Source organism: Oryctolagus cuniculus, chromosome 16 (genome assembly GCF_051225735.1).
Source record: "Oryctolagus cuniculus isolate XC-2025 breed Fujian yellow rabbit chromosome 16, ASM5122573v1, whole genome shotgun sequence".
In the NCBI taxonomy this organism is placed as follows: domain Eukaryota; kingdom Metazoa; phylum Chordata; class Mammalia; order Lagomorpha; family Leporidae; genus Oryctolagus; species Oryctolagus cuniculus.
The window spans coordinates 1,448,170-1,467,067 of NC_142882.1; the positions used below are offsets into that span (position 1 = coordinate 1,448,170).

Here is an 18,898-nt window from a genome sequence, read left to right on the forward strand (position 1 = left end):
CTGGCTCTGAGCTGCCCTGGGCGCGGCGCCCCCTGCAGTTGGGCGCTGCCCCGCGGGGGAGTTGGGGTCCGGGAGGCGAGGGGCAGGGCCAGGCACCTGCACTTGGACGGGGAGTGGGCTTGCCCCGGCCTGGCCACTCCCTGGCTGAGGGATGTAGGGGTGAGGCATCTCGTGGTGCGGGCCTCCCTTCCCCCATGACACGTGTCCGGATGGAATGAGACGGGGAAGGGTGCTGACCACCCCTCTACCCGCGCCGGTTGTCCACCTTGAGGCCCTGCGGGGGCCCAGATGGTGCCCGCCGGCCCCGACAGAGGCACAGCTGCGAGTCAGTGGGGACGTGTGCGGTCAGCCGTCTTTGGATAAAAGGCCTTCGCAGATGGAATTAAGTGAGAGATCCTGGATTAGGGCGGGCCCCAGATCCAATGACCAGGTCCTTACTTATGAGAGCAAGCTGCCTGCCGAGGGGCCCGCGCTGCGGCGCCGCGGGTGAAGCCCCAGCCTGCAGTGCCGGCATCCCACATGGGCGCCGGTTCCAGTCCCAGCTGCTCCACTTCCGACCCAGCTCTTTGCTGTGGCCTGGGAGAGCAGTGGACTGGCCAGTTTCTGGCAATTACAGCTATTGGGGAGTGAACCAGCGGATGGAAAATCCCTCTCTGACTCTCCGTCTCTGTCACTCTGTGTTTAAAGTAAAGAAATACTAAGTGGCCGGCGCCGCGGCTCACTAGGCTAATCCTCTGCCTTGCGGCGCCGGCACACCAGGTTCTAGTCCTGGTCGGGGCGCCGGATTCTGTCCCGGTTGCCCCTCTTCCAGGCCAGCTCTCTGCTGTGGCCAGGGAGTGCAGTGGAGGATGGCCCAAGTGCTTGGGCCCTGCACCCCATGGGAGACGGGAAGGAAGAACCTGGTTCCTGGCTTCGGATCAGCGCGGTGCGCCGGCAGTAGTGGCCATTTGGGGGGTGAACCAACGGAAGGAAGACCTTTCTCTCTCTCTCTCTCTCACTGTCTAACTCTGCCTGTCCAAAAAAAAAAAAAAAAAATACTGGCTCTCTTCTGTGTCAAATTCCCCATATAAATGGGTCTACCCATGTTTCAGAATAAAACAAAAAAAGAAAGAAAAGAAATACATAAGTAAATCTTTGTCTGGAAGTAGAGAGAGAGGGTAGGGGAGAGGTCTTCCACCCGCTGGGTCCCTCCCCAAATGGTTGCTGGAGCTGGGCTGATCCGGAGCCAGGAGCCAGGAGCTCCATCCGGGTCTCCCACGCGGGTGCAGGGGCCCAAGGGCTTGGGCCATCGTCCACTGCTCTCCCAGGCCACAGCAGGGAACCGGACTGGAAGTGGAGCAGCCGGGACTAGAACCCGGCACCCATATGGGATGCCGGCGCTGCAGGCTGGGGCTTTACCCACCACGCCACAGCACCGGCCCCCATATATTTTTTTAAAGATTTATTTTATTTATTTGAAAGGCAGAGTGAGAGAAGTATCTTCCAGCTGCTGGTTCACTCCTCCAATGGCCACAACGGCCAGGGCTGGGCCAGGCCCAAGCCAGGAGCTGGGTCTCCCACGCGGGTGGGCAGAGGCCCAAGCACCTGGGCCGTCACGGCCTCTCTCCCGGGAGCATTAGCGGGGAGGTGAGCAGCCAGGATGGAACCGGTGCTGGTGTGGGACGCGGAGTCCGGGCGACACGGGGCTGGCTGCTGCTTTTCCTACTTCTCCTGGTCTCTGCCCCTCGCCTTGCTGGAATGTGAATTTCCAGACGGTGGGATTGCCTCCGCACAGGGCGGCAGCGCGCGGCAGGGGGACCCCGCGCCGCGCCGGCTCCTCTGGGGACCTCCGGCGGCCCCGAGCGTGGGCGGTGGCCTCGCTCGCTGCACGGGGTCTGCTCCCCACGCAGGGCCATGGGTCCCAAAGGGAAGAAAGAGCCCACGGGCCTGGGCCTCCCGCGTCCTGGCTGGAGACGTGGACCTGTCCCGAGAGACCCTGGGAGGGGACAGCCAGGCCGCTGCCCGTGCAGGGCGTGGGCAAGGGCGTCTGGCCTCGTCCAGCGAGGGGCGGGGTGGGCGGCCGGGCGCCCTAGGAGCTGCCCGTGGTGCTGAATGCCGTGCGCCGAGCTGCTCCGCGTGTCTGCGGTCTGTGTTATATAGATGTTTATTTAGAGGCAGACACACACATACAGAGAGAGCGAGAGCCCGCGCGAGCGCCCATTCACCCCCAAACGCCCCGACAGCCCGGGCTGGGCTTCTTCCCAGGGCCCGTGCCTGGGCCGCCACCGCCTCGCAGGGCGCTGGGGGGGGGAGCAGAGCTGCGCTCCCACGCGGGGGAGGGCCCCACGGGCCGGGTCGGGGACCCTGCGCTCCCACGCGGGGGAGGGCCCCACGGGCCGGGTCGGGGACCCTGCGCTCCCACGCGGGGGAGGGCCCCACGGGCCGGGTCGGGACCCTGCGCTCCCACGCGGGGGAGGGCCCCACGGGCCGGGTCGGGACCCTGCGCTCCCACGCGGGGGAGGGCCCCACGGGCGGGGTCGGGGACCCTGAGCTCCCACGCGGGGGAGGGCCCCATAGGGCGGGGTCGGGACCCTGCGCTCCCACGCGGGGGAGGGCCCCACGGGCGGGGTCGGGGACCCTGAGCTCCCACGCGGGGGAGGGCCCCACGGGCGGGGTCGGGGACCCTGAGCTCCCACGCGGGGGAGGGCCCCACAGGGCGGGGTCGGGACCCTGCGCTCCCACGCGGGGGAGGGCCCCACGGGGCCGGAAGCAGAGCTGCGCTCCCACGCGGGGGAGGGCCCCACGGGCGGGGTCGGGGACTCTGAGCTCCCACGCGGGGGAGGGCTCCGGGCACCGGAACCGCCGCCCTGTGTGAGCTGTGCCGTGGGGACTGCGTGCGGTTGGGTGTGGCGCGCACTCAGCGCAATGCTGGTGATAAAGAACAATTAGGGAGGAAGCCTGTGCAACCCAGAGACCCTGAAACACGCCGCCCTGGTGCGGGGGGGGGGGGGGGCCGCGCCCGTCCCTGTTAGAAGGGCAGGGGCCGGGAGGGGCCGTGTAACGGGGGAGGGGCCGTGTAATGGGGGAGGGGCCTGTGTAACGGGGGAGGGGCCGTGTGTGGTGGGGGAGGGGGCTGTTCTGTAATCAGGGGAGGGGCCGTGTGTGGTGGGGAGGGGGCTGTTGTGTAATGGGGGAGGGGGCCGTGTGTAGTGGGGGAGGGGCCATGTGTAGTGGGGAGGGGGCCGTGTGTAGTGGGGGAGGGGCCATGTGTAGTGGGGAGGGGGCTGTTGTGTAATGGGGGAGGGGGCCGTGTGCAATGGGGGGCCGGGTGTAGTGGGGGAGGGGCATGTGTAATTAGCGGGGGGGCTCTGCCAGGGCGGGGGGGGGCGCTGTTTGCCAGACCTTCCCGTCCGAGGCTGCTGCCACGCAGGGTCAGTACACGGATGGAACAGGGCCCTGGGCGCGGTCCCCCGCGTGGCTCCCCCAGCCCGTGGGGTCTCCGTAGCTCTGTCCAAGCGGAACGAGCACCCCCCTCCGGGCCTGCCCCCCACCCCGCGGCGCCTGCTTGTATCTGAGCCCCCCCCCCCCCCCCCCCGTCCTCCAGGGTCAGGAAGCTGAGGGGCAGGCGGGAGGGGCAGCAGTCAGGGCTGCGTGGAGCCCTCACCCCACCCCGTAGAGCCCTCACCCGCGAGGGAGCCCTCCCCCCAGCCCCGTGGAGCCCTCACCCGCGTGGGAGCCCTCCCCCATCCCGTGGAGCCCTCACCCCGCGTGGGAGCCCTCCCCCTGCCTCGTGGAGCCCTCATCCCGCGTGGGAGCCCCTCCCCCTGCCCCGTGGAGCCCTCCCCCTGCATGGGAGCCCTCCCCCCGCCCTGTGGAGTCCTCATCCCGCGTGGGAGCCCCTCACCCCGCCCCGCGGAGCCCTCACCCCGCGTGGGAGCGCAGGGCCCCTCACCCCGCCCCGTGGAGCCCTCCCCCTTCCCCGTAGAGCCCCCTCCGCCCCGTGGAGCCCTCCCCCCCGTGGAGCCCCTACTCCGCTCCGTGGAGCCCTCCCCACGCCCCGTGGAGCCCCTCACCCCGCCCCGCGGAGCCCTCACCCCGCGTGGGAGCGCAGGGCCCCTCACCCGGCCCCGTGGAGCCCTCCCCCTTCCCCGTAGAGTCCCCTCCGCCCCGTGGAGCCCTCCCCCCGCCCCGTGGAGCCCCTACTCCGCCCCGTGGAGCCCTCCCCGCGTGGGAGCGCAGGGTCCCAGTGCCCGCTCCGCTGCCGGCTCCGGCTGTGATGCGCACCCCGGGGACAGCAGGTGATGGCCCGGGTGCCTGGGTCCCTGCCGCCCAAGGCTCGCGTCTGGGGAGTGAACCGCGGCCCCGTCCGTGCCAGCAGCTCTCGCAGAGTCACACTCGTTCGCAAAATTATTTATTTATGCCCCAAGGACCAGGTCAGCAGCCGGCATCTCCACGCTCCTGTCCAGGCGGGTCAGGGGTGCGCGGTCCCGAGATCCCGCCCAAACCGCGACAGGAAGGTGGGACGCCGGCCGGGGGCGGGGCCTGGGGCCCGGGCGCAGAGCCCCGCCCACTGGGCCCGAGCCGTTAGGCGGAAGGCGGGGCCTGGGGCGGGGCTTGCGCGCCGCGCCGCGCGTCCCAGTGGTTAAAGGCCGGCGGGCTCCGGGAGGGGGCGGGGCTTTGCGGCCTGGACGGGGCCTGCGTGGGGAAGCGCCGCTCTGAGTGGCTGGGAAGGGGCGACTTCCGCGGGGGGCGGGCCGCGCGGCGCCGGCGGCACGCGGCGCGGGGGCGGGGCCGGTGACGTCACGGCCGGCGGCTCGAGGAAGACGCTAAGATGGCGGCGAGTCAGTGTTCCGGGCCGCAGCCCAGGTAACGGCCCGCGGCGCCGCGCCCCCGGCCGGCCCGCCTCCCGCCCCCGGCCCGGGCCCCGAGGGGTCGGCGAGGCGGCGTGCCAGTGGGGCCCGGCTGGGCCGTGGGGGCGGGAGGCTGGCGCCGGGGCGCCCGTCCGGACGGCCAAGAGGGGCCTGGGTCTGGCGTGGCGGGGGGAGGGTCGGTCTCCGAGGGGCTGCGCCGAGGCGGGCACGACGACCCCTGGTGGGGGGAGGAGAAGTAGCCGGCGCGGGGGAGGGGGCGGGGGGGCGCTGACCGCTTTCGGGGCAGGCCGGATGGGGGTGGGGGGCCGGGGGCCGGGGGCCCGAGCCCTGGGCGGGGAGAGGGGCTCGGCGCGGGCAAGGCCGCTGCCCAGGCTGAACTGAATCAGCTTGGAGGGACATGGGCGCCCCGTGCCCCGGGAACTCAGCGCAGGCTCCCACGTGGGTGGCTGGGCCCGCACTGCCTCCCCGGGGTGCGCTCCGCGGGCGGGAGCCGCCGGGCCCGGAGTGCCCGGCCGCGTGGGTCTCCGCAGCGCCCGCCTCCGGCCCGCCTCCGGCCCTGGTGCTTCCGGCCCTGGGTGCTTCCGGCCCTGGGGGAGGGGACCCCCCGCCCGAGTCGGTGTGCCCGTCGGAGGGGCGCCGAGGCCAGCGCTCGGGTTTCAGGCGTGGGGGGGAGGGGCGTCAGCGGTGACCCCCCTGCCCGGTGCCCGCCGCCCTGCTGCGCGCTTTCCTGTGGACTCGCGGACCCCGGGCAGGGGTGCTGGCGCCCAGGTGTCGTCCCGCGCTGGCCGCTGCTGTACTGAGCGCGCACGGGTCTCAGGTGGGCAGGGGCGCGGCAGCGGTGACCGGGACGTGGGCAGGGGGCGGTGGCGGTGACCTGGACGTGGGCAGGGGGCCGGCGGCGGTGACCGGGACCAGGGCAGGGGGGAGGCGGTGACCTGGACGAGGGCAGGGGGGAGGCGGCGGTGACCGGGACGTGGGCAGGGGGGAGGCGGCGGTGACCTGGACGTGGGTAGGGGGGAGGCGGCGGTGACCTGGACAAGGGCAGGGGCGCGGCGGCGGTGACCGGGACGTGGGCAGGGGCGCGGCGGCGGTGACCGGGACGAGGGCAGGGGTGTGGCGGCGGTGACCTGGACGTGGGCAGGGGGGTGGCGGCGGTGACCTGGACGCGGGCAGGGGGGCGGCGGTGACCTGGACGAGGGCAGGGGGGAGGCGGCGGTGACCGGGACGTGGGCAGGGGCGCGGCGGCGGTGACCGGGAAGAGGGCAGGGGTGCGGCGGCGGTGACCTGGACGAGGGCAGGGGGCGGCGGTGACCTGGACGAGGGCAGGGGGAGGCGGCGGTGACCGGGACACGGGCAGGGGCACGGGGGCGGTGATCGGGACGCGGGCAGGGGCGCGGGGGCGGTGACCGGGCAGCCGCCGCTGTCCCTCCCGGCTGCGCTGCCGCAGCTCCCGGCGGGTGCCCGGGGCCGGTTCTGGCCGCGCACGCGGGGGCGCGGATGGAGCACCTGGCACAGCCCCGCCCCACCCTGGCTGTTGTGGGCATTTGGGGTGAACAGCGGGTGGGCGACCTCCCCTGCCTTCGAATAGCTCAGTCGAGCACACGTCCACGGGCGAGACACGCAGGAACGTGGTCGCTGTGGCTCGGCCGTGGAGGGCCGGGGGCTCCGGAGGCCTCGCCCCGCGGACCCCCAGACCTGACGCGCAGCCGCGGCCCTGCGCGCGCTCTTCCCGCCTGTCGTGGGGGCAGGGAGTTTCAGGGTGGAATTCAGAGGGGACAGAGCACGTGGACCGGGGCACCGCGTTCCGTGGTTGCAGGGCCCGGCTGGACTGTAGCCGCTGTCTGGTGCCTGAGCCCTGCTGTTCCCTGAGGTCCGGCGGTGTTCTCGGCTCCGGCCGCCTCTGCCCGGCGAGCGCGCGGGGGCGTCTCGTTCCTGCCGCCTCTGGCTGGGCCCCGGGCTCGCTCCGCGCTGCGTGATCCCGGAGTGCCGGCCTCCGGCTGTGTCCCCGGCCTCGGCTGCCCTGCAGCCGGGCGCTTCTGAAACCAACTGCTGGGACAGACCCGAGAGCAGGGCCTGGCCGCCTCGGCCTTGGTTCCTGTGGCCTGGGGAGTGGGGGTCTCTGCAGGGCTAGTGGTGCGCGCCGGATGGGGGTGAGTGGGCTTCCGTCCTGAGGTCCCGAGCGCCCCCTCGCTTGTGCGCCGCCCCGCCCCCGCAGTCGCTCCTGAGTCCGTACCGGAAGTGCTCGCCCCGCTCCGCTTTGGGGTGCGCGCCCGAGTTGGGGACGCTGGGAGGTGCAGCGGCGGGAGCAGGTGTCCAGCAGGCGTCCGTCTCGGGCGGGCACTGCCCCGGTCTGTCTGTGAAAGGCGGAGCGAGAGCTGCCTCTGCCTCACCCACCCCCAAACGGCAGCCGCCGCGGGGTCCAGGCCAGGCTGAGCCGGGCCAGGGGCTGCCCGGTCTCCCCAGGGCCGTCAGCCAGGGCTGGGCTGGGCGTGGAGCAGCCGGGACGCCCGTGGCCTGCTGGGTCACTCCCCGCGTGGCCACAGCGGCCAGGGCTGGGCCAGGCCAGGCAGAGCCAGGAGCCAGGGGCTCCATCCGGGTCTCCTGCGCAGGTGGTGCGGCCCCCCGGCGCATCAGCAGGGACGTGGCCTCCCCCAGACACCGCAGGGCCCGCCCTCAGGCCCCCGGGCCGTCCCGTCCTCGCCCTGGGACCTGCCCTCCCCCTCCCCCGGGGACCAGAGGTGCTCGTGTTGCCGCGCGGAGGCCCCGCTTTTGTCAGGGTCTGAAAATGCCAGAGCGCGCTGAGCAGCGCCAGGGGGCAGAGGGCAGGGGGCAGAGGGCGGAGGGCGGAGGGCGGCCCCGGGACCCCCGCCCGCGGGGAGGCCAGGTGGGGGCGGGGGGCCCTGCCTGGTCCTCATCGCCCAGCCCTGCCCTCCCCCTCTGAGTGTCTCGCAGCAGAGAGAGCGAGGGGGGGAGGGAGAGTGAGAGCGAGAGCGAGCTTCTGCCTGCTGGTTCCTTCCCCAGAGCGGCTGCAACAGCCGGGGCTGAGCAGGCTGACCCGGGAGCCGGCGCTCCATCTGCTCTCCCAGGCGGAGACGGGCCGTCCCTGCCGCTTCCCAGGGTCTGGGTCAGCCGGGCACTGGGTGGGAAGTGGAGGCGCCAGGGCTGGAGCCGGGCCGCAGCGGTGGGGGGCGTCCCGAGGAGCAGGGTGCTGCGTGCCCACCTGCGCACGCGGAGCTCCCCGCGCCCCCTCCAGGGCCGCCTCCCGGTGCTGCCACGCTGGGACCGCGCGGCCCACGCCGGAGCCCTGGGACGCACAGCGTCCAGCCCTCGCAGGTGCTGTGGCCTGGAATGTGCTTTTTTTTTTTTTTTTTTTTTTTTTTTTAAGAATTATTTATTTATTTGAAAGGCAGAGTTAGAGAGAGAGGTCTCCATCCGCTGGTTCACTCCCCAGTTGGCCGCAACGGCCGGAGCTGGGCAGATCTGAAGCCAGGAGCCCGGAGCTTCTTTCTGGTCTCCCATGAGGGTGCAGGGGCCCCAGGACTTTCCCAGGCCACAGCAGAGAGCTGGATCAGAAGTGGAGCAGCCGGGACTCGAACCGGCACCCATGTGGGATGCTGGCGCTGCTGGCGGTGGCTTTCCCCGCTGCACCACAGCGCCGGCCCCATCAAATGAATAAATCTTAACAAAAAACGAAAACAAAAAGAAGGGCTGGTGCTGTGGCACTGTAGGCTAATCCTCTGCCTGCGGCACCAGCATCCCATATGGGCACCAGTTCTAGTCCCGGTCGGGTGCCGGATTCTGTCCCGGTTGCCCCTCTTCCAGGCCAGCTCTCTGCTGTGGCCCGGGAGTGCAGTGGAGGATGGCCCAGGTGCTTGGGCCCTGCACCCACATGGGAGACCAGGAGAAGCACCTGGCTCCTGCCATCGGATCAGCGCGGTGTGCTGGCAGTAGCGGCCGTTTTGGGGGGTGAACCAACAGAAGGAAGATCTTTCTCTCTGTCTCTCTTTCACTGTCTAACTCTGCCTGGCAAAAAAAAAAAAAAGAAAAAAAGAAAGGACAGGAAGCGCCAGTGACGTTACAGGGGCAGGCGTGCCTGGGGTCGGCACGGGGTTTGGTCCGTGGGGGCGGCCATGCGGCGCTGCCCCGTGGTCACTCGCTGCTGGCGGCCGAGAGCGGCCCCTCTCCAGAGGCCTGTGCCCACCTCCGTGGTGGACCCCTTGTCCCAAGAGCAGTGCCCGTCTGGGGCTCGAGCTCCGAGCCCGCCTGCGGTTGCCTTGGCCCGGCCAGCTCTGTGACTCAAATAAGTAGAACCGACGTTTAAATTCCCGCGATGTGGGGTTGATGCTCAGGTAGCGAAGCCGCCGATGGGCTGACCCCTTCCGCACCGGTGCCTCCGTCGCCTCATCCGTAGGCTGGGCACGGTGGCGCCCCCCCCCCCCCCGCCTGTCGTGGCCTGGCCCGGCGTCTCACCCGCCTGCCCTGTGTCGTGTGCTTCCAGCTCCCAGCCTCCCATGGCCGCGCAGCCGGACCCCGGGACAGGCCCCAGCGTCAGCCCCGCGGCTGCCCCGTCCTGCTCAGGCCCAGAGCCTGCACCCACCGGTGCATCCGGCTGCCAGGTACCTGCCGAGCGTCTCGCACCCACGGCCAGGAGCCCGCGTGTCCCCGCCTCCAGACGGGAGTGGGGGGCGGCGCCCACGGGGCACGGCCTGTGGGCCTGGCCGCTGCATTCCCACGCCGACTGTGGCCACCCCTTGGCTGCCGTCCGCAGGGCCCAGCCTCTTCCTTCCCCCTGTACTGTCCATGCCCCTGCCAGCCCCCAGGACTTCCGCCTGGCTCCTCCCCCGACCTCTCTCCCCAGCAGGCCCAGCGCTGGGGAACAGTGGTGCGGGGTGCGGGCAGGTGTCGGCTCGCCCGTCACTGACTCTCTCTCTCTCTCTCTCTCTCTCTCTCTCTCTCGCAGACCCTCACGCAGGACACTGACAGCTGTGGTCAGTCGCCAGCCGCCAGGAGCCTCGGGGACGAGCAGGGCTGCCCATCTGCCGCCCGCCAGCCCCGGCTCACAGGCCCCGAGGACTCACTCTGCCAGCCGGGTGGGTATTTGCCTGCCCGGTGCGGGGCGCGGGGCGCGGGGCGCGGGCTCGTCCCCGCCTCCGGCTGGAGTCCCAGGCGCTCCTCGGCGGGCCCCGCGCCCCGCAGGTGCAGGCCTGGGCTGAGGGGGTGGAGCCCAGGCCTCCCGGGGTGGGACGGTGACTTCCGCTGCCCAGGGCTCGTCCAGGCGCCCACAGCCCGGGCTCGAGGTTGGGGGCCCCTCACTGTCCGGCCCCTGGGCTTCACCGTCCAGCACGTTGCACGGTGGTCCCTGAAGGCAAAGCCACGTGTCCGTCCCTTGTCTTCGGGCCACGCCTCCCACGGCCTCCCACAGCGTCTGTCCCTCCTGGGTGAAGCTCCGCCCCTCTCTGCCCGCAGGACCCGGAGATGCGCCGCCCGTGGGCTCCGCAGCCAGCCCCTGCTGGCCGCCGCCTGGCCCAGAGCCGCCCTGTGACGGCGCGGAAGGCAGCCCCGAGGCCGGCCCTGCGCAGCAGCCCAGGACCCCCAGGCAGCCCCAGCCCCGCGCCTGTGCTCTCAACAAGGTCAGCTGCTTCGGTGGGCGAGCCCCGGGGACCCTGCCCCACGCTGTCACCTGGTGTGGACTGGGCCGCGCACGGCCTCTGGGGGGCGTGCCCTCGCTGGGGCTACGAGCCCGTCGGGTGGGGCTCCCGGGGAAGGGCTGCCCACCTGCCCACCGGGAGGGGCGGGGCCTGGGGCGGGACTGCCGGGGCCCTGCGTTGTGGTTCCGTCTTTAAGAACTGCATGTCTGGAAGGCAGAGCGAACGGAGGGAGACCGTGCCAGGACCTCCCGGCTCTGCGCAGCGCCCCTCTGCGGGCCTGGCCTCTGCCTGCCTGGTGCTGTCGCCGTGTGGGGCGATCGGCTGGCCGGGCCTTGTTCTCGTGCGCAGACCAGTGCCCGTGGCGGTCCCAGCAGCGCGGAGCAGTCTGGGCGCAGCGGGTCGCGTCGTTGGTTTGTGGAATGGCCTGTGGGAACTTGGGGAAGAGCGCCGGGCTCGGAGGCCAGACTTGCACCCTGCGATTCCGTTCTCCACGCGCTTCCTCGTTAGAGAGCCTGAAAGGCAGAGTTAGGGAGGGAGAGACGGGGGGGGGGGGGGGCTCTGTCGTGGCTCCCTCCCCAGATGGCCACAATGGTCGGGACTGGGCCAGGCAGAAGCCAGGAGCTGCCTCCGGGTCTCCCACGTGGTGGCGGGGACGCGGGACTCAGGCCGTCTTCTGCCGCCTTCCCAGGCGCATGAGCAGGGAGCTGGAGCGGCAGTGCAGCAGCCGGGACTCGGGCCGGGGCCGAGTGGGACGCTGGCCCGCGGTGGCGGCTTAACCTGCTGTGCCACAGTCCGGCCCTCCACGAGCGTTTTGAGGTCCCCCTGTGTGTGCTTGGGACTCCCAGGGGTTGGGGCAGACCGGCTGCCTCCGCCCGGCAGGCTGGCCCCCGCCTCTGTACCCTCCCGGGGGGGCCGGGCTGGGTCCTGTGGGCACGCGCCCCCCAGAGAGGCCGAGGCTGGGTGTCGTGGGCACGCGCCCCCTGGAGAGGCCGAGGCTGGGTGTCGTGGGCACGCACCCCCCAGAGAGGCCGAGGCTGGGTCCTGTGGGCACGCGCCCCCCAGGAGAGGCCGAGGCTGGGTCCTGTGGGCACGCGCCCCCTGGAGAGGCCGAGGCTGGGTGTCGTGGGCACGCACCCCCCGGGAGAGGCCGAGGCTGGGTGTCGTGGGCACGCACCCCCCAGAGAGGCCGAGGCTGGGTGTCGTGGGCACGCACTCTGGTGTTGGCCCTGAGCGAGGCCATGCGCAGCCTGGAGGCCTGTGGGCGCTGTGCGCGCGGCTCTGCCGAGTTGGCGGGGTTCTCTGTGAGGCTTGTCCACTCCGTCTGGGCACCTGCAGGCACTGGGGGCCCAGTGGTCGCCGCCGCCTCCCGCTCCCTGTCACAGCCGCCCCGGCTGCTTTGTAGAGAAGGGGAGGAGCTGGGTGTGCGGCCGGCTGCAGGTCCGCTGACCCTCCCACCTCGCGCCCAGACGGAACCCGGGGCAGCGCCTGGACCTGCTGGGCGCACGTGGAAGGGCCGGCGGGGTGCAGCTGCCCTGCGGCCTGTGTGCCAGGGCCTGGAGCCGTCCCTCCCGAGCCCCCACGCCACGTGGGGCCCAGCCTGCCCTGCCCCCGGCCCCTGCTCACTGTGCAGAAGCACCAGGTCTGGGAGAAGGACCCCCCCCCCCCGCACGCTCGCTGAGGGCAGGGGTCTGTAGCCTGATGCAGCATCTCCTGTGCTGTTGGAAGGCCTGCAAGAAGGGCCGGCGTGTGGCGCAGCGGGCAGAGCCGCCCCTGCAGGCCCGCACCCCACAGGGGCGCCGGTTCAAGTCCCGGCTGCTCCACTTCCGGCCCAGGTCCTCGGGCCCTGCACCCGTGTGGGAGACCCGGATGGAGCTCCTGGCTTCAGATTGGCGCAGCTGCAGCCACTGTGGCCATCTGGGGCGTGACCCGGTGGATAGAAGACCTCTCTCTCCTTCTCCCTCTCTCTCTCTCCCTCCCTCCCTCCCTCTCTCTCTCTCTCCCTCCCTCTCTCCCTCCCTCCCTCTCTCCCTCCCTCCCTCCCTCCCTCTCTCTCCCCCTCCCTCCCTCCCTCCCTCTCTCTCTCCCTCCTTCCCTCCCTCCCTCTCTCTCCCCCTCCCTCCCTCCCTCCCTCTCCCTCTCCCTCCCTCCCTCCCTCCCTCCCTCCCTCCCTCCCTCTCTCTCTCTCTCTCTGCCTCTGCCTCTGCCTCTCTGTAACTTTGCCTTTCAAACAAATCTTAGAAAAGAAAGAAAAGGAAAACAATGACGTGCAAGGTCACCTCTGGCCGGTCCCCCCTGTCCTCCCCACGTACTGAGCCCCCCTCCCCCGTGGAACGCGGCCCCCTGCCCTTGCCCTCGTGGGCCTCACCTGCCTGGACGCAGGCCCAGGTCCTCTCCCCAGCTGCCCTGAGGCCGGTGCGCCAGGGCGGACAGCGGGGAGACCCAGGCCTGGGGCGGAGCACTGGACACAGAGCCAGCGGGTGCGCGGTGGCCAGCTGGGGACGTGGAGACGGCAGCCTCGGCCCAGCGCCCATGGGTGCTGCCCGCCTCCCGCAGAGCGGCTCAGTGCCCCCCAAGCCTGCTGGGAGCGTCCCCCCGGCTGCTGTCTGCATGTTACCTAGTGATTGGAGGGACCCTGGGCGCTCCCTGCGCGAGGGACTGGACTGGGGCCAGCTCTGCCGCGGGCTGGCGCCGTCCCCGCCGCCTCCCGGGGTCTGCGGTCAGGCAGGGCTGGGCCTCGGCCACGAACGCGGTACTGCTCGGCCGCAGGCTGGCCCCGTGTGGCGTGGACCATGCTGGCCGGCAGCCTGGGAGGCGCCGTCGTGCGGCCAGAGTCCTGGCGCGGACACGGGGTTCCCCTGGTGTCTGCCGCCCGCCACGGGTCGCTCTGCTGTGGCCGTGTCCTGGCTCGCAGCCCTAAGCGCACGTCCGTCCACACCGCTGCGTCCCGCAGAAGCAGTCCCGGGCGCTGGAGCCGCGTGGCCCGCAGGCCCGAGGTGGCCCTGACCGAGGGGCTGGTCTCTCGCAGGTCCCCAAGCCGCTCGCGAAGCCAGGGAAGCCGCTCCCCGCCTCGGAAGGGGCACCAAGCAGCTCCGGCGCGGCCCAGGCTGCCCCCGCCCCAGAGAGCGGCACGGAGGCCGAGCCGGCGGGTACGTGACCCCCCCCCCCGCACCCCGACTACCGCAGTCGGTGCCCCAGGAGTGGGCGGGCCCCTGCGAGAGACCCCATTGTCCCGGGAGAGGGCCTGATGGCGCAGGGCAGGGCCGCGGGGCCCACACTGAGCCCTGGAACCCGCAGGTGGGGTGGGTGCGGGCTGCCCCACCTCCCCAGGGCTGGGACTCGGGGTCCGGCCGCGGCCTGCCTTCCTGCGCTGGCCGGGGGCCACCTGGGTTTGCTCTCGGCCTTGGTGGCAGCAGGGTGGGGGGCCTGGGGCAGTGACCGCCACAGGGTCCCCTCAGGACCTCCTGAGCCGAAGGCAGCCAGCAGCGGACAGCAGGGGAAGGCCTGCCCCAGGTCCAAGGCACCGGAAGCCCCGCCGGCCCAGGGAGGCTCCGCTGGCCAGCAGGAACCGCAGGCGGTGGGCCCGGACTACGTGGATGAGGTGGGTCAGGGCTGGGGGCACGCGTGCAGGTCTCCCCTGAGGTTGGCAGTCCCGCCCCGCCCCTCCGCCCGGAGGGCAGCCCGCTGGAGCTGACCCGGGTGCCAGGGAGACTGGGGGGCGTCCCAGGGCCATCCTGTCCCCTCGGGAGGGGCGTTCTCGGGCCGGCCTTCCAGCGAGCGCCCGGTGACGCGGAGCGGGCAGGCGGGTCGGCCAGCCTGACGTGCACGCCCGGGTTCAGCAGGCTCAGCGCCCTCCCTGCAGGCTCTCGCCACTGGGGACCCCGTGGGGGGCAGCAGAAGGAAGGGGCGGGGCCTGGGCGGGGGGCGGGGCCCGCTGGCCTGGGTGTGGGGTGGGGCAGGGCCGCGGTGGGGGCGGGGCGGGGCGGGGCGGGGCGGCCCTCGCAGGGGCTCAGCCGGGCTGTGCCGCAGGTGTACAACAACCAGGGGAAGGTGATCCGCTTCTACTGCAAGCTGTGCGAGTGCAGCTTCAACAACCCCAAGGCCAAGGACATGCACGTGAAGGGGCGGCGGCACCGGCTGCAGTACAGGGTGTGTCGGGAAGGGGGGCCGTGGGCAGGTCTGATGCACCGCGGGAGGGGGCGGGGCGGGGGCGGGGCAGGCGCGCGGTGCCGGGTCGTGTCCAGTCTCCGCACGTGTCCGTCCCGCCGCTTTCCGGTGCCTGGGGACAGGCTCCCGCGCCCCCACCCCCACCGGTGCCCGGCGTCACGCCCGCCTTCCCTCCGCAGAGAAAGGTGAACGCGGACCTGCCCGTGGCCGGCAAGTCCGGCCCGCGGCTGCGCCGGCTCCTGGAGGGGCGGCTGCGCTCGCAGAGACGCCTGGCGCGGGAGCGGCTGGAGGCGCTGCGGCGCTGGCAAGCGGAGAGCAGGTGTGCGGCTGCCCCGGGGCCTGGCCACCCCGCCCCGCGCACGCGTGAAGGGCCCGGGGTGGGCGGCGCCCGGGGGCGGCCTTGCTGCACCCCGGTTCCCAGCACCCGGTGGCGGACGCGGTCCTGTGCGGCTGGGGACTCCCGCAGGCCGCCACAGCAGTGCTGGCCTTCCTGTCCCCTGCGCGGGGCCCGCGGCTAACACAGCGGCAGATCTGAGGGGCCTGGGCCTCGTGCCCCTGGGGGACGCTGGCCAGCCCCAGCAGCGCCCAGTGGTCACTCCTCCTGGGGCTAAGCGACAGCGTGGGCCCGGGTCGCCGAGGGGTGGGCGGGGCTCAGGCCCTGGGCATCCACCAGGCCGGCGCTGCCCTCACCTGTCCCCACCTGGGTCCGCAGGTGCTACGAAGCGCGCGGCAGGTGGCCGGAGGAGCCGCCGCCCCCAGACGAGGAGCCACCGCACCTGCCGCCGGACTGGCCGCCCCCACCGCTCATGGGCAGGCCCGGGGCCTCCCCGTTTCCGGTGGGTGGGTGCTCGGTGGGTGCTGGGAGACCTAGAGAGCGTGTGGGCCGCCCCCTGCATCCTGACGTGGGGCCCCTTCCCCGGTGTGGCCCGCGCTGCGGCGAGCGGCCCCGCAGCGCTGCCTGGCTACACCGCCGCGCCTGTGCCCGCAGCCCGGCTGGCGGCCGCAGACCAGCAACGACCGGTACGTGCTGTTCAAGCACTCCATCATCTACCCCACCGAGGAGGAGCTGCTGGCCGTGCAGAGGGCCGTGGCGCACACGGAGCAGGCCCTCAAGCTGGTGTCGGACACGCTGGCCCGCGAGGAGGGCGGCGGCCAGTACAGGTGAGGGTGCCTGCAGGGGGCGGCCGGCACACCCCCCCCCCAGCTGATGACGGCGGAGCCCTGAGCGCCGGGGGCCGGGGTGGCGGCTGCGTCCCCAAACCGCCCTCTGCGGGGCCCCCAGCACCTCCCCCAGGGGCACAGTCCCCCCCCAGCGCCTCCCCCTCCCCAGGAGCACAGTTGCCCCCCCCAGCGCCTCCGAGCGGGCCCCCAGCAGCCCTCTGTCCCGCAGCGCCATCGCGCCGTCTGCCCGCGTGCTGAAAGGCGTCATGCGCGTGGGCGCGCTGGCCAAGGGCCTCCTGCTGCGGGGGGACCGGAGGGTGCAGCTGACCCTGCTGTGCTCGGAGAAGCCCACGCACACGCTGCTGCGCAGGATCGCCGAGCTGCTGCCCCGGACGCTGCTGGTGAGCGCGCGTGGGGCGGGCAGGCACGGCGGGGGCGGGCACTCCCGTGGGGCAGCGCCGGCCTTCGGTCCAGCGTCTCCGCGTCTGGGGAGGTGCTGGCGCTGGCGCGGGGTCTGGGTCCCCGCCCAGGTGGAGGCCTGGGGGAGGCTTGTGGGGTGACCGTGCGCCGCCCTGCAGGTGGTGGCCGAGGACAAGTACGAGGTGTCCTCTGACCCTGACGCCAACATCATCATCTCCTCCTGCGAAGAGCCCCGGATGCAGGTCTCCGTGGCGGTCACCTCGCCGCTCGTGCGAGAGGATTCCTCCGCGGACGCAGGTGCGGCCCCGCGTGCCACCTGCCCGGGGCGCGGTCCGGGGGGGGGCCGGAGGAGCCCGAGGGAAGCCAGTCCCGGCCCGGCTCGTTCTAGAAGTCTCCGGGTCCCAGCCCGCCGTCCCCTCCATCCGCCGGGGCTCGGCCTGCGCCTTCGGGCTGGGCTGGCCGGTCTGTGGGAGACGGGGTGGGGCCGGGGAGCCGAGGCCCGCGCTGGGCTGCTGGCGGCCTGCGGAGTCAGGCCTGTGTGCGTGCGGCGGCTGAGCGGGGCGTGGGGCGTCTCCCCAGGAGCGGAGCCCGCGGCGCCCCAGCCGGAACCCCGAGACCTGCTGAGCGCCGAGACGTGCCTCGAGTCCCTGGCCGCCCTGCGCCGCGCCAAGTGGTTCCAGGTCGGCGGCCCCGCCCGCGGGAGGGGGGTGCGGCTGCCCCTGCGGCGGGGCCCGGCCCGGCCCGGCCCGGCTCACGCTGCTTCCCCGCAGGCCCGGGCCAGCGGTCTGGAGCCGTGTGTGGTCGTCATGAGGGTGCTGCGGGACCTGTGCCAGCGCGTGCCCACCTGGGGGGCCCTGCCGCCCTGGGTAAGGCGGGGGAGGGGCGTGCCCACGGGGAAGGGCGCCCTGCCGCCCGGGGTAAGAGGGTCGGGGTGGGGCCTCCAGCCACAGCCCCTGTGGCGGCCCTGGACCTCACCGTGGCAGCCACGGAGGTGCGCAGACCCTGCCCAGAGCTGGCCCCATCCGGGCTCCACGCTGGCCTCGGGGTCGCCCCGACCAGCACCGTCAGTCGGCCCGAGCCCCTCCTGGGGCGGGGGACGACGAGGCCGGCCCTGTCTTCCTGGGGACAGTGTGTGCCCGTCTGTCCTTGCACCCTCCCTGGGCGCGTGCGCACCGGCCCCCAGCCCCACCCCCTCCCAGGGGCCTGCCCCACGCACGCTGTCCCAGCTCCTGCTTCTGCCCTGGCATGCGAGACCGCGGCCGCGGCAGCACCGCCCCCGGCCCCACCACCACCTCTGGTGCCCTGGGGGGCCCTGCGGGAGAGGGGCCCTGGGCGGGGTACACGAGGCGCGTGCAGTGGCCGCCCTGTCCCCGGGAGGAGCGCCCAGGGCCCCTCCCCGCGCTGCCCCTCGAGCCCGCCCCCTCCCCCCAGGCCATGGAGCTGCTGGTGGAGAGGGCTCTGAGCAGCGCCACCAGGCCCCTGAGCCCCGGCGACGCCATGCGCCGCGTGCTGGAGTACGTGGCCACCGGGACGCTGCTCGCAGGTCAGCGCGGGGTGGGCGCGGCCGGGGCTCCGAGTGGTTCTCAGTGACCGCGGGGGGGGGGGTTAGGGGGTCCCGCGCACGCGCAGTCACCGGTTTCGCTCTCCCTGCCGCCCCCTCCCCGGTGAAGACGGCCCCGGGCTGCAGGACCCCTGCGAGAAGGACCCGATGGACGCCCTGGAGCCCATGACGGCGCAGCAGCGCGAGGACGTGACGGCCAGCGCACAGGTAGGCGGCGCGCCGGGGCGGGGCCGGGGTGCAGGCGGCCGCCCCCGCCCCTGCCCCCGCCCCCGCCCCCAGCCCTGACGGCGCGCCCCCGCAGCACGCGCTGCGCATGCTGGTCTTCCGCCAGATACACAAGGTCCTGGGCATGGAGCCGCTGCCGCTGCCCAAGAGGAGGCCCGGCGTCCGCTTCCGCAAGAGGGAGCGCGAGGCCAGCAAGGCGAGGGAGGCCGCCGCCAACGCCGACAAGAAGCGCGGCCGGCCCGGCGCGCAGGGCCTCGCCTGAGCCAACCAACCGCCCGACCGGCCCCGCCCCCGACACTGGCCCCGCCCCCGACACTGGCCCCGCCCCCGCCCCGCCCCCGGCTCTTCTCAACGCTCGCGCTTCGCCCGGGAGACGCGGCACCTGCCCGGGCCCCTGCGTGCCTGCCCTGCCCCCTGCCCGGCGCGGACTCGCCATGAGGGGCGCAGCCACCGCCCTGCCCCGGGGTGGGGTGGCTGAGGCCGGGGGAGGACGCGGGCCGGGCCCCACCCCGCACCGCCGAGTGCCTTGGAGGTCAGGGCTGCCCAGGGCGGGAGCTCCCGCCCCGCTGCGGGCACGGCCGCCCCTCGCGAGCGTTCCTGGCCCCGGGGACGCGCATGCGGGCCCACCCTGGGACAGGGTCCACCCTGAGACAGGGCCCGGCGGCTCCCGGGGGCCGGGGCAATAAAGGAGACGTCTTCAGCCGCCACCGTGCGCTGTGTGCGGGCTGGGCTGGGTCGGGGGGAGTCCAGGGGCTCTGCCCGGGGCTGTCCCTGTCCTCGCTGCAAGTCGGGCACGCGGCCACACCGCCGGGAGGCCTGCGGGGCCGGAGCGGGCTCTCTGTGTGGAGGGCGGGCGTGCCCAAGCCCCG

General features: G+C 73.2%; 1 protein-coding gene across 2 annotated transcripts; it reads left to right on the plus strand.

Annotated features, from left to right (window-relative positions):
• The first annotated feature begins 4,693 nt into the window (after positions 1-4,693).
• On the plus strand, positions 4,694-18,736 carry ZFR2 (zinc finger RNA binding protein 2). 2 transcript variants are annotated; one of them, XM_051829008.3, is made up of 17 exons: positions 4,694-4,845; positions 9,349-9,466; positions 9,811-9,940; positions 10,317-10,480; positions 13,524-13,644; positions 13,954-14,096; positions 14,525-14,644; positions 14,842-14,981; positions 15,375-15,498; positions 15,651-15,823; positions 16,053-16,224; positions 16,402-16,540; positions 16,823-16,923; positions 17,014-17,109; positions 17,675-17,786; positions 17,914-18,011; positions 18,106-18,736. In XM_051829008.3, the coding sequence occupies exons 1-17, from the start codon at positions 4,811-4,813 to the stop codon at positions 18,289-18,291; spliced, it is 2,172 nt and encodes a 723-aa protein (XP_051684968.3). In that variant the 5' UTR covers positions 4,694-4,810; the 3' UTR covers positions 18,292-18,736. The 2 variants fall into 2 exon arrangements, with proteins under 2 accessions (XP_051684968.3, XP_051684969.3); XM_051829009.3 differs by lacking the exon at positions 4,694-4,845 and adding an exon at positions 5,645-5,667.
• The last annotated feature ends 162 nt before the right edge of the window (positions 18,737-18,898 follow it).